The sequence below is a fragment of the Semicossyphus pulcher genome, unplaced genomic scaffold (assembly GCF_022749685.1).
Source record: "Semicossyphus pulcher isolate SPU_LCO1_2020_fin unplaced genomic scaffold, fSemPul1.0.p SCAF_11, whole genome shotgun sequence".
In the NCBI taxonomy this organism is placed as follows: domain Eukaryota; kingdom Metazoa; phylum Chordata; class Actinopteri; order Labriformes; family Labridae; genus Semicossyphus; species Semicossyphus pulcher.
In genome coordinates, this window is record NW_027211615.1 from 8,230,887 (window position 1) to 8,245,424 (window position 14,538).

The 14,538-nt window shown below is 42.7% G+C and overlaps 1 protein-coding gene across 2 annotated transcripts in view; it reads left to right on the plus strand.

The window, feature by feature from the left end:
• slc24a4b (solute carrier family 24 member 4b) overlaps window positions 1–7,622 on the plus strand; it is a 42,001-nt gene extending 34,379 nt beyond the window's left edge. Inside the window, exons 11-17 of one of the 2 annotated variants that reach the window (XM_069656422.1) lie at window positions 40–209; window positions 475–616; window positions 792–958; window positions 1,239–1,353; window positions 2,550–2,662; window positions 2,800–2,865; window positions 4,269–7,622. In XM_069656422.1, the coding sequence (XP_069512523.1) occupies window positions 40–209; window positions 475–616; window positions 792–958; window positions 1,239–1,353; window positions 2,550–2,662; window positions 2,800–2,865; window positions 4,269–4,418 (923 nt within the window). In that variant the 3' untranslated portion in view covers window positions 4,419–7,622. The remainder of the gene's footprint in view (window positions 1–39; window positions 210–474; window positions 617–791; window positions 959–1,238; window positions 1,354–2,549; window positions 2,663–2,799; window positions 2,866–4,268) is intronic. The other variant, XM_069656431.1, reaches the window with a different exon arrangement.
• Window positions 7,623–14,538: the final 6,916 nt, after the last annotated feature.

Genomic DNA, 14,538 nt, shown 5'->3' on the forward strand with positions numbered 1-14,538 from the left:
TGGATGTTTCTATATCTGTGATATCCCTCCACCCCTCAGTCAAGCCCAGCAAGGCTTACAGCCGTGGATCTGTGGTGATGGTGGACGAGATCATGAACGCCAGCCCTTCGAAGTTCAGGTTCCCAGAAGCCGGCCTCCGCGTCATGGTCACCAGCCATTTTGGACCCAAGACTCGTCTGCGCATGGCCAGTCGCCTCATCATTACAGAGGTACAGCGGGCCGTTGGTGCTCCAATAAGAGGATTTAGCTGCTACTGCTGTCTGTGAAGAGTTTATTTTGAGTGCGAACCATTTTCAGCTTTGTGCTTCTGAGTTTAATTTCAAAGAGCTCCAAAGAGTTTCCTTATCTCCCTCACACAGTGTTCATGTATTTGTGTTTTACATTTTTGACTGCTGAAGCAAAGTGCCTCTAAAGTAAAGCTGTATCGCAGCAGCTGCTCGTGTGCTCTTCGACTTAGTTTCTCTTTTCTGAAAGCGCCAGAAGTTGGTCCAAGCCGCCAACGGAGTGGAGACACAAGTGGTCGACGGGAAGGTTGAAATCGAGAACGGGAACGTGCCAGAGGACAAACCGACCGAGCCGGAGGAAAACGACACCATCTCGCCGTTTCATATTCCAAGTACATGGTTCAAGTATTTACGAGATGAATGTGTGAAACTAAGCTTTCATTGGTGGATCCTTCTAAAGGGCAAAAATGATACTGCCATTTATTTAATCTGTAAATCTGTTTTCATCAATGTCCGTTGAGGAAAAACCTGAAAAGTCTCCTGTGCTAACGTGCGTTTCTGCTGCAGGGGGTATTGGCAGCAAGTTGAAGTGGCTCCTCTCGTGGCCTCTGCTCCTCTTGCTCTTCTTTACCGTCCCGAACTGTGCCAAGCCTCGCTGGGAGAAGTTCTTCATGGTCTCCTTCATCCTGTCCACCGTATGGATCGCCGTGTTCTCCTACTTTATGGTCTGGATGGTGAGTGTAATGTTTGTGTCGAGGCATTGCCGAGATTATCAACACTGCAACATGAGGACATTTATTGAAGGCACCTAATACATCCGAGCATCGTGGATGTAATCATGTTAGCTTAGCTGTTATGAAACGGTGTCTTTACCGGTTAGCATTAGCATCATGATGACAGAGGATGTTGTTGTTCTGTTAAAAAATAATGAAGGTGTTGAAGGTTGACATGACTTCTCTCCCACTTTCAGGGGAAGCTATTCTTGATCTCAGACACTCTGTGCGTTTCTCTCAGGTGACTATAATTGGCTACACTCTGGGGATCCCTGATGTCATCATGGGCATCACTTTCCTGGCAGCAGGCACCAGTGTCCCCGACTGCATAGCCAGTCTCATTGTGGCTCGGCAAGGTACAAGTCTCCCTCTGACACATTTTTAGATCGAGCAATTTAATTTTTCAATTTGCCATCCTTTTTTTCTGTCTACCTTTACCCTGCCCTTTATTCGCTCTAATAATACATTTTTCAACCTTTGTAATGGTTTGCTAACTTGGCCAGGTCTCCCATGAAAAAGAGATTTGATCTGAGGAGGATTAAACAAAGGTTAAAGACAAGCTCATGTTTGAAGACATTTAAAATGCCCTGCTGGAAATTGTGTCTGATGTGTTTTTTTCCTGCAAAAATGTAATGACAGTTACAGCTGGCTCGTGCATCGCTGAAGTGGTTGCCATCTGAAAGCGTGTTGTTCAGCCTGTCCTTGGTACACTGCAGTTTAAAAGCAGACAGGCCCAGCCATGTAGGTGACTGCTTACTGCTTAGCACATGAAAAGCACCACATGGAGATGTTGACACTGGATTTTCTCTGGAGGGGGTTTAGGTTAAAAAGTAATTTTGTGGATGTGGATGCTTAAGTGGTGATTTTTAACAAAAAATCTCACCCTGCTTTCTTTAACAGTCATATTTATCACTCACTTTAATTTTTTGCCCTGGAAAATTAAAGGCAGCATGCAGTTAATCACGTCGTCTGACACCTACCCCCCACCCAGCAGTTTCAGGCAGTAAAAATAACTATATAGAAATAATCAATCTTGTCGCTGATGGTCTGGTTTGCTTTTGTAGGTCATATAGAGTCATCAGAATTAATTTCAGTCTGTTTCATAACCAGATAAAAAGTCCTCACAGGAGCTTTAAGATGTCCATCTAAGTTTGCATTTTAAGCCATGTAGATGGAACTGACATGCGTGTCTGCATTTTAGCTATAAAGAATAAAAGTCAAAGACTTCCAAAATTTAGAAAGATATACTTTGTTAGCATTTGCAAATCTATTGTAGCATCCTAAAATCTTCTCCTCTGTGCATAGAAATAAGTAAAACAAGTACAGAGTACAACTGAGCACAGGAACGAGAGAAAATAGTGCAGAGCTGTTAATAGACACTGAAGTCTAGTTCTTCCTGCAGCACTGCCTCCCAGCTGAATAAGGTTCGGGCCCTTTTGAACATCAGAGAGAACAGAACAGAGAAAGTTCATCTTTATTTGGGAACAAAGTGTAAGTCGTGACAAGGAGTCAAATAAAGCCGTTTTTATAACTTTATTTTCCTTTGTTGCAGGTCTGGGAGACATGGCGGTGTCCAACACTATTGGCAGTAATGTGTTTGACATACTGGTGGGACTGGGAGTTCCCTGGGCGATACAGACCATGTGTGTCAGCTATGGATCGGAGGTAACGAGCTTGTTTACTTGACAAGAGCTCAGACATTGTCTCCTCTGAAACATCCAAAATCCTGTTTCTCTTGTACTGAACAATAAGATCTCAGAGCTGCTGGAGGATTGCTGATCTCTCTGTCTGCCGTGTTGCAGGTGATGATCAACAGCCGGGGCCTGGTGTACTCCGTGGTGCTTCTGTTGGGCTCTGTGTTCCTCACGGTGAGCAATAGTTGATGATGTTTACGATGCACAGATCGACCACTTCCATGAAGAAAACTCTGCTCTTGTGTACCATACATGTTTAACGTGAAAATCCACAGTACTTACATTCCTGTTTGGCTGCGCTCGGCGCTGACTGCTGCTGCACTGTTATGCAACAGTGACTGAAGCAAGTTACATAATTGGTTCATCAAAATGTTAAAATTCAGTTTTGTAAACACTGTGACTCTTCCCTTGAAAAAAATCCTCTGTAAGTGAAGTAATGCATTTTTAATTTTGGAATAAATAGAACAAAATTTGGGAGCAAAACTGCAGTCAGTAATAAACTCTTACTTGAACAAAATTACCTTTAATTGCACTTGGAGTTGTAGTCACAGTTGGCAAACTAGTGCTTCACAATGCGACATAAAACACACATCAAGTACACCTGTTAGTTAGATTTTTTTTATTGAAGCTTTCTGGTTTTTATATTAATAACTGCAGTAATTTCTGTTTGTTGGGCGCGTGTTGATGAGTTTCTAGAGCTCATCAGCAGCCAAACAAACTCTGCATGTGCCAAACACACAAATCAGTAATTATGTTGGCTACTGAAACTTAAAAAAGATGAACACACTGCAGCGCTGTCATCACTGATCAAAGAAGCAAGAAAAAGCCTCTTCTGGACTGCATATTTAAAGTGATAATCTCAAAGATCTCAGTTTTGTTCTCTTTGGCGGCACCTGTGGCGACAAACGGTAATTGCGGGAGCACACTTCCCAGATATCCAGACAGTGTTGCATGTGTGACGTCCACGGTTGGCTCCGGTTGTAGCTCTTGATTTTCCTTGCTGACGGTCACTTTCCTTTTCAGACTGTTTGCCTTCATCTGAGTGTCAAATTTCTTTATTTTTCTTTGGATTTTCACTTATTGTTGAAGTTGTATCTGTAGTCATCCATCTTTTCTTTGTTTGTTCAGCCATAGTAGATTACTGTTTACTCGCAACACTTGCAGAGACCGGAGAAGCAGCCGCTTAGTTCCGCCTACCCTCTCTGGCAGACCAACCACTGCTGGCTGATGGAAAACGCGTCACTAACTGGGCGCCGCTTCTCATGTTTCCTGTGAAAGTCGCCACAGACACCCAGTCTGTAATACTGTGAATGCAAAGGCTTTCATCAGTGGGCCACAATCGCCATTGTGTTACCTCACTGGGCGATGGAGACTTAACTGATATTTATTTACATGAAAATCTTCAAGATTATCACTTTAAGTGTTTTAGATGTAAATTTCAGGCAGGTAAATACATTAGTATTAGAGTATGTGCTGCTTTAAATATTCCTTTATTTTGGTACATTTCTCTCGTGCACATTAAGCTGTCTTTCAGAACATACTAGAACCTGCACCTTGACGTGTTTGTCTGTGTTTAGGTGCTGGGGATCCACCTGAACAAATGGCGGCTGGACATCAAGCTGGGCGCGTACGTCATCATCCTGTACGCCATCTTCCTCTGTTTCTCCGTCATGATCGAGTACAACGTCTTCACCTTCGTCAACCTGCCCATGTGCATGGAGGAGTAGAGCACAGCAGCATGCCTCGGATACCAAAACCTCAACAGCCGCCCATAGCAAGCCCCAAATGTTTTTCTTTTTTTTCCAATAATACTGGACCTATCAGGAGACTCTTTCTCCCCCCTTGCGCTCTCTCCCTTGTAGTCCCGAGTATGAATCTCATTCCCTCAAGAGGCAGTGCAAGCTGTAAGAGTGGACTCCGTTCGTGTCTCTAATTTGTCCTCTTGTCACACAGTGCCAGTCCTTAATGCCCGTTATTCGGGCATTGCCTGTTATTGCAGTAAAGTCTTTATTTCCTCTGTGGGCCTGTTAACTTTCTACCCATCTAGCATGCCTTTAGATGTCGGGGACCTCCAGAATCATAAGTGCCCCTGTCGAGTGTTGGTGTGCGTTTTCACTGTTTTCACATTGTAGATTTCCACACACCATTTTCTCAAAGCTTTTTTTCCCCCACAAACCAAACCTGTGAGTCTGTGAAGAAAAAAATAATCTCATGACTCAAACCAAAACTTCCACGTAGAGAGAACTCTCCTTGAAGTCATTCCTAAAATAATTACCCCAGCACCCAAAGAAAAAGTACACTCTTGTTTTTGGAGGAGGGCTTTGTCCTTGGCAGCTCCCCTCCTCCAGCCTGGACCCAACTCCCCCTGGCATGGCCTTTGGCATCAGGGAGCAGATACTGTTAGCGCTTAACTCCCCCCTCCCCTCTGTGACTTCTTCTCAACCCTCGTCTGCTTGATCAAATCTGGTTTTCTTTAAAAAAAAAAAAAAAGACACTTTGTCAGGACATTGATGATGTATCACAGTCCGGATCAGTCGACTGTGAGGGTGTTATGCATATGCAGCACGGCACAATGTAAACTTGTAAACAGTTTTTTTGTTGTTTATTTTGTATTTATTTTTTCAAAACAAGGTTTTGTCTAGTATGAAATACGGAGGAGAGCTTGTTGCAAATATAGGACATTGCCTGTTTTTTCACTGAAACAAATTGCACATGGAAACGCTTTTTCTTGCTTTGTGCTGTAAGGAGATTTGACCACTCAGAGGGGTGTCTGGCTGGCGGTGGAGACTTCCACTCCAGCGTTTTTTTTTTCATTCAGTGATGGGTCAGTCCACTTTTCCCTTCGCACAACTTCAGAAAAACAAAAACAAACTGGCTCCAGATCTGTTGGACGCATCTGATTTTTTTGTCATCATCAGGTGGCCTGTTCTCGTCTTGAGACGGCTCGCAGCAGAACGGAGGAAGTTGTTTGACAAAATGCAAAGAAACCGGACGGTTCTCAACACTGACTGTCTGCTACAACACCCTCTGGCCAGTAGGGGGCACTGCAGCCCCGCTACCCAGGGCAGGGGTGCCAACCACAGCCGTCGGTTATCAGGGAAACTCGGAGATGGACAACTCCAGGAGGTGTCGATGGTGATGGTCTCTTGATTTTGAGTTACATGTAGATATTGCACTTTAACAGCCGTCCTCTCATTCTGAATCAACTAGTGCTTCCTTCTGTGCGTGCGTGTGTGTGTGTGTTTTCAGTACATGTGTGTCTGTGTGACTGTGTGTGCGAGAGAGATCATTGTATGTATGTGTGTGTGTGTGTTTAGTACGGGCCCACGCTACGTTTTTCTCACTCCGGGCTCTTCGAAACGGACTGGAACCTCGATAACACCATGAGCACACCCCCCGCCTCTTGTCTGCAGTGCATGCTGGGACATTTTAACGCAGCTCCCTCCACAGCACAGCGAAAAAGGCTGAGGGCCATCTGGGCGTGTCCGCTGAAACCGCCCCGGCCCACTTTTACAAAAATCGGCAGCTACGAGCTACACTGCAATCCAGACATTTGACATCATGCAAAAATGCCTGTGAGGAGCCTACAAGTGAGGTGCAGAGACTACGAACTGAGAAATTGCGTGGGGAGTGTTTTACGTGTTGAAAATATTCCTCTGCCGCGCCGTCGGCAGCAGGCACTTGTATATGCAATTTAAAGAAATCTATGTGACAGAAGGCCCCCCCCGCAAGGTCGCCATAAAAAGACGGGGGATCCCGCCGAGATGTGACGTCGGTTTGTCTAGTAGTACTTGATGTGTGAGCTCACAGGTGTGTGTTTGTGACAGCTGAGGAACTGAGCCCAAAGCACTGACTTTTCTGGAAGTCTGATTTCCTGCACACACGCTCCTTTTTCTCCTCTTTCGTCCCCTCTTGCACAAGGGCATTAACTCTCCACCAACCCGAGCTGAAGGAGCAGAGAGGGGCAGCAGGACACGCACGGGTGGAGGGATGGTTTTCATGCGCCGCCCTCGGGACGTTGTTACTTCTTCAAAGGACCTGGATGAGAGCAGACTTCAAGGAATTAAAAGAATAGATTGACCCCCCTTAAGCTGCTACTCCATCAGGGTTGTGTTTACTGGACGGAGGTGACCACACAGGGACATGCTTGTACATCACCCTTCCTCCCCTTGAACCTTATCAGTGGGTTTTCTGTACAAACAGGACCTAATTTTTTGACGCTTTTTGTTGAGGAAGGCAAGTCTGTACTGTTCTTGAGTTGATTCAGAATGTGCAGTGTTACGGTTTCCGTTTGATTTCTGTGTATATTTTTGTTGTCGCTCTGTGTGGTCATGTCCCGGGTTGCCAGGTTTGACAGGAAACACCACAGCAGGGAAAAAAACAAAAAAAACAACTGCTCCTCTTTTTCTCGTCATCATCTTGACTGCGTTGTCTGACTCTTTGTTACCAAGTCACTTTTTTGAAAGAGAGAGAAAAAAAAGTTGTAGAATTCAAACGCCATATTTGTCGTAGCTCTGCATTAAATTCCGATTATATGGAAATCCTGTGTACAAAATAAGCGCACACTTTAGAAAACACATTAGAAACGGCAATTGACCCCGAGAAGACTGGTATGTATTTCTTGATTGAATGCGACCTGATGCACTGTGAGCTCAATGTGACGTGGGAGTTGTTTGTCAAGAATAAATAATGATTAAAAAATATATTTAATGTAAAGTTAGTTACTATAAAACATTACTGAGGACATCTGTATAACTTATATGAATGTATTGTCTTGCTATACTGGACATATCCAACCAATGCATTTTACTGTAAAGCAATAATGTGAAGAAAAAAAAATAAAATGGCAAAATAATTCCTGTACATTTGTCTCAGAAGTTCTTGGATTGTTTGTGAAATACATAAATTAAATGAAGCCATTTGTACATGTATCTGATGCTTGTGCTGTTTTGTTTATTACAGCATGTGTTTAAAAGTGATTAAAAGGGCACTTTGACTTTTCCTACGCCATATATTAAGAGTGGAAGGAACAGTAGGTTCTTCTGTGAGTAAAGCTGGGCAGGCTTGAGAAAGTGATCAAAATGAAAGCAGCAGAGGCCAAGATTTCCCACATTTGACCTTAATTTGAATTTATTGGTCAGATTTGATCTGTTTGTTCGGCTGGTCAAAGTTTTGAAATGTGGAAAATATCAAGTTCAGTGATCTGGTCCTGAACTGATCAGCATGCATGAAAAAATGTAAATAACAGATGTAGGCAACAACAGCTCCATTTATCAGTTGAATCTAGTCATGTAGCATTGGACTGTAGTTAATAATGACTGATAATTAATGAGCGAGGGGTTAGCACAAGGATAAGGGGTGTTAGGGTTTAGGGTGTTACCGTTATCTTTTGAGGGGAAGGGTTGGTGGGGTTGGGCTTAGTTTCTTAGGGTGCTTTCACTCCTTTGTTTGATCGAATCAAAGACCAAATTGTTACAATGTTGCGTTTTGCCGCAGCTTTTACCAGTGAACCAAACGTTTTGATGCGTGAGGAAACTGCTTTCTGATTGGTCAGAATTTCCACGTAGATACAAAGAGAGAAAGCACACTCCTCAAGCACACTCAAAACGATCACAGTGATTAATGTTTTGTTGTCAGAGTTTTTTTTACTTTTAATCGTTATCAGTTCCAAGTTTTCCACTGAACAGTTTGAACACCTCCGTGAACATTTCCTCGTCGCTCCCCCACATTTGTCCTCTAATCATCTGTCTCTGCAAGTGTCAGCACCCGTTAACTACCCACAATGCACAGTTTCTTGGTTTGTTTCCTATATTTGGTCCTACTTTAGGTCCGTTTATGTTCTCACCTGAATCGAACTTGGTAGTGGTTCGTTTGCAAACAGATCGAGTCTCGTCTTTTCTGCCGGACCATGGCAGAAAACCACCATCTGGTAGTTTGCTCCACAACAGATTTCAAAGTGTGTTCTCACCTGTCTAAACAAACCGGACTTTCCGAGTAAAGTCTGAAAGTCCGGACCAAAGTTGTCAGGTGTGAAAGCACCCTTAGGGCTTGGGTTTAGGGTGTTAGGGTTAGCATTAGGCCTTAGGGTTAGGGGTCAGGGTTAGTATTAATCTCCAGGGAAAAAGATGAAAAGAGAGGTTCTGCCCCAAACTCTTGTTCATGAGTGAGGTTAAAATGGATCGTGAGATTGACAGACTGGTTGGTGCAGCTTCAGCAGTGTTGCAGACTTTGCACCAGACCGTCGTGGTGAAGAAGGAGCTGACCTGCAAGGCGAAGCTCTCAATTTACCAGTCGTTCTACATTCCGTCCCTCACCTATGCTCATGAGCGTTGGGTAGTGACCGAAAGAATGATATAGCTGATACAAGAGGCCGATATGAGTTTCCTCTGCAGGGTGGCTGGGCTCAGCCTTAGAGATAGAGTAAGGAGCTCAGACATCCAGAGTAGAGCCACTACTCCTTCGCATCGAAAGGAGCCAGTTGAGGTGATTCGGGCATCTGATTAGGATGCCTCCTGGGCGCCTTCCTTTGGAGGTTTCCTGGGCACGTCCAACTGGGAGGAGACCTCGGGGTAGACCCAAAGCCCACTGGAGGGATTATACAGTTTATCCCACCTGGCCTGGGAACGCCTCAGGATCCCCCAGGAGGAGCTTGAAAATGTTGCTGGGGAGAGGGACTTCTGGGCTAAGTTGCTGAGCCTGCTGCCACCGTGACCAGACCCTGGATAAACAGATGAAAATGGATGGATGGATAGTGATGGGGGGGTAAAGATTAGGGATCAGAGATTTGAGGGTCTGATGCCATCTTTAGGATCTCGTAAAGCTGTCATAATACTCTAGTTAGGGTTAGGAACTGGGGGAATGTACTTTCACTTTTAATGGAGTGTTGTTGTTATTGCAGAATCTTTCTTTAAATATTTGCTTCTTTTTGAACCCGAGATACAGAACACATTAACAGCAATAATTATCTTCCAGAAATAATGTGTACTAAAAATGGTCTTATCTGTAATTTATTCAAATTCATTACTGTCAGATTTAATTAACAGAAAGTGAAACACTGGAGGACAAATTCCGACTTGCTGACTCAAAGTGTTTCTTTCCTTAAAGCAGGAGCCAAGTGACACAGTGCTGCATTCACACTTTTGATATGAGCAGTTTAAGATACGTAATAAATCTTTCTTGGTGAAATGACCCTTAAGGTAAAGTTAATGAGTTTGATGTGCTCCTCAAGGCGTCTCTGTTGCATTAGCAGTGAATAAAGCACTCCAAGAAAAGTACTTATCCCCCCTAAAAAAAACTCATTAATACATTCCGGCCATATCCGATAGCTTGATTGCATCCTTTATTTTTCCATTCCAGCGACTGAGATTTCCTTTATTACAAAATGTACTGATTTTTAATTAAAGTTACGGCTTCTTCCACGCTCGCAGTGATACCATGCAACAATACTTTTAATTCTGGCAATATGGGTGAAATTAGATAGCAAATAAATCAACTGCCATTTGTTTGAAGCTTCACTGAAACCAAAATCTAAATGACTGAGTTCCACTTATGATTTTGCTGCAGCAGCGTGTATTTCCCCCTGAGAGAATGATGAATAATGATTTATTGGTCCTTAATGGAAACTTGTCTTGTGTGATAATCAAGCTGGAGCGCGCTGTAGGCTTCTTATCCAGACGGGGTGATTGCAAACAATTTGTTATTTATAGTGACGTCTGGCAGCGTGTGAAGGGTCCACTGAGGGGTGAGTGTTTGGAAAATGCATGTTTTGATTGCATCAATGTGGAGTTTGAAGCTTTCAGCACCAGTAGGGGGCAATGTTGCAACAGGATTCGTATCCTAGTGTCATAGGGAAACTTTGTTGCAGCTCAGGATGAAATGAAAATGGAGCTTCTTTACCCATGTGAATAAGACTCTGGCAGACTATGATTTAAAGTTTTAAACATCAAACTGTGACAGAGTCAAACCAGGACAACACTGAATGCTTTCTATAAGATTTGCCACACACAATAAAACACACTGCACATGACTTGTTAATGATGGATGTCCACATCCTTCATCAGGCAGCAGACAGGAAGCCATCTGGTGAGACCAGCACGGCCCATGCAGGCTACTGGTCCTTCTCCCTAATGAGCCACCCTCCTGGCTGTCGTGCACCAGTTAACAAGCTTCTCTGTCAGCCTGGATCTTGCGCATTGATGAGTTGCTTCTCTGCCCCCCTAACAAGCCCGTTTGGGCAGCTACCGCGGGTCTCTTGTGAGCGCCGGCTTAGCTTCCCCTTCACCGTTTGTTGTGCCACATTTAGAGACAAGGCCCACGCATCCTGGCCTCGACAAACACAGCCCCGTAATCCTGCTTTGAAAAGTTGTTTATCTGTTCGCCCTAACGCCCCCACAGATGCAGTTTGGGGACATTTTCTCTCCTAGTTTGTGCCTTTGCAGTATTTTTTTGACTCTGCTCTATGGTTAAATTGCTATGCTGCAGTGATGGATGGTGAGGAAACTGGGTTGCTGCTGCTCGCTGCACCCCCTCATAAGGGCATCCTGTGCTGCTGAACACAAGGTGTATGGGTCGCCCCTGTGTCCTTAAATACTGCTTTGGATTGGCTTCCTCTGTGGCATATTGACATTATCTGGTGAACTTTGACTCTGTTTTCTTTTCAAGTCTTTCCTCTTGTGTATTTTATTTTTTGCAGACACCTTTCGTTTCGAGATATCTACAAATCTCTGAGATTTCTTCCTCCAACCCAAGTCTGATTGAAGGAAAATTGTTTTGGTGCTCCCAACAATAAAAAATATATTAAACTCAATTCAACAGCAACATCTCTTCCCATAAGCAACGGCCTTGTTGCTCACAATAACAGCGTTTGCAAGGACAACTCACAGGAGTACTAATTTTCTGTATGTTTTGTAGTTGTTCTGTGTCTGGTCTTTCTAATTCTTTTCTTTTTTTAGGTGTTTTTGTTCCTTTGTGGTCATTGTGCTTATCCTTGTCGTTTGGGTTTGGAGCTGTGGAGTTGTTTTATGTTGCTTTGTAGTTGTGTGTCTCTTTGTGGTCGTTTGAGTCTCTTTGCAGCCTTTTTGTTTATCTTTGTGGTCATGTGTGGTTTTTTGTAGTCTTTTTTTCTATCTTTGAGGTCATTTGTGTCTCTTTGTAGTCTTTTTGTTTATCTTTGTGGTCCTTTGTGTCTCTTTTTAGTCTTTTTTGTTTATATTTGTGGTCGTTTGTGTCTCTTTTTAGTCTTTTTTGTTTATCTTTGTGGTCGTTTGTGTCTCTTTTTAGTCTTTTTTGTTTATCTTTGTGGTCATGTGTGTCTCTTTGTAGTCTTTTTGTCTATCTTTGTGGTCATGTGTGTCTCTTTATAGTCTTGTTGTTTATCTTTGTGGTCGTCTGTGTCTCTCTGTAGTGTTTTTGTTTATCTTTGTGGTCGTCTGTGTCTCTCTGTAGTGTTTTTGTTTATCTTTGTGGTCGTCTGTGTCTCTCTGTAGTGTTTTTGTTTATCTTTGTGGTCGTCTGTGTCTCTCTGTAGTGTTTTTGTTTATCTTTGAGGTCATTTGTGTATCCTTTGAGGTTGTTTTTGGGTAACTTTGAAGTTGTTCTGTGCCTCTTTGTAGTCATTTGCATCTTTAAGGCAGTTTGGATATCATTGTGATATCAGTGATTCATTGACTTTTCAAGAACAACCCCCCCCCAAAAAACAAAAACAAATGTAATAAAAACTATTGACAGAAATAATAATCAATCTCCCTGTTTGGCATCATGTTGCAGTAGCTTGGCACATGCTTCAGCCCGTCAAGCCTTGGGCTTATGGGTAATCGTGATTGTTAAAGCAGTGGTTCCAAATCATTTTGGCTAGAGTGAAGCGGTGTCCTCTGGCCAAACCTTATCACAGATTGCAAAAGTCACTGGTTGGTGGTCAGTACAACCAAAGACTGATCTTGCCTAGAAACACAAACGTCAATCATTTTCAAGATCTCACCATCACTTTTTTGGACAAATAAGTAATTCACAGTATATTGCGAGGCTTATTTGTAGTTATTAAAATAATTACTGATGTCAATGAGCTTTTGAATTAAATAGATCCTCTGGAAGAAGACCCACACAACTAGAGGTAAGTGAAATGTGCTGATTTGTCTTGAACTAAACCTTTATTTCATGTTTTTCAAATCACTGCACAGAAAGTTTCAAAGGCCTTTTTGGGGATTACGTTGTCAACACCGCTCTTATCATGCTGATCCTTTTCATTGTTGACACCCAGGTGCTCTTTTAGAATCTGTGTGTTACCTGTCTTTTTATTCAGCAGTCAAGACAGTTAAAACCCATCGGCAGGGTTCATTTAAAGTGTCTTACTTAACACTCCACAATCCTTAAGTGGTACGTTGTGACCTTTCTCTGGTATTTAAAACGTCGACAATTTTTTATAACTCGATAAAATTAAAATAAACTGAATAATGATGAGGGCTGTGACATTATCAGAGCTGGTACCTGTGGTCACTGGCTGTTTTGGGTCGTTTTTTTAGCACCTCGGGCTATAATGAAGCTAAGTTTAAATAGCACAGAAATCAAGCCATAAACTCAGAGGAGAGTCAGCTTTCTTCATAACTAACAGAGGGACGATGCACACTCAGCTTTCATTAATGCTTATAAGTTGATGACAGCTAATACAGTCTGCTCCCCTGTGCATAGTGGCTCAGTGGTTAATCCATTCTGCACACGCTGTCCGGTTCATGAAGGTAACACAACACCTTCTTATCTTTGTATGTATATTAAACAGCCAGGCTCGCAGTGTGCAATGGAGACTGATAGTTCTGATAAGTGAGCCGTGCATTGAGCCCTTTAATCAAGGTTAGAGAGGATGTGCAGCGTGCCATAGATCACTGAGCGCTATGTTGACTTTTGTTGGGCTATTCCACAGACATTCATTATTACCAGAAAGAACACATTAGTGTTGGAAAGAGTCCAAGGTTTGCATTCATTGTAGCCTGAAATATAGATTTCCACTTAGGATTTGATCTAATTTTAAATTAAAACAGTAAAGCTGACTCAGATACATTTCATGGTTTCCTGTAGATGTCATGGTCATAAGTCAACATATGCTTATCCATAATTAAAATGGGATACTTCCGCTTTCATTAGTGAATTATTTTTCGTTTAACTTGGGAAATTATTAATGACCAGCTCCAGTCATGTTTTAAGAAAATGCTCTGCTTGAAATAATAGATTGTGTCTGATTTGTTTTTCTGCAAAAGACATTTAATAACCTTGTAAAAATCCTCCCAAAGCATCTCCTCCTTCTCCCTCATTGAAAATTCCTGAATCTGTATAGGCCCCGCCCATTATGTACTACATTTCTCCTGATGTAAAATTACAACCGAAAACAAGACCATCGTTTAGTGGCACCTTGTTGAAACTTAGCTAGCTTGAAATTGAGTAATTAGTAATAGTAACGTTAACGTTAGTAGTCAGTAGTGAGTTTGCAAAAATGACGATGACGGTTACAGCTGGCTCTCGCATCGCCGAAGTGGTTGCCATAGGTTGCACACAATGATATGCATAGCGTCACCCCGTCCATTAACAGGATTGGCTCCTTAGGTTTGCGACGTCTCAAACCTGTCAATCTGAAAACATGTTGTTCAGCCTGTCCTTGGTACACTGCAGTTTAAAAGCAGACAGGCCCAGTCATGGAGATGACTGCTGGTGTTGTCCCTGATAGCACATGAGAAACATCACATGGAGATGTTTACAAGGTTAAACACTTGATTTTCTCTGGGGGGGGGGTCTTTAATTATTAAATCACAAAGACTCACTGTATATACATTTATAATATTTAAAGGGATAGTTCAGTTTGTT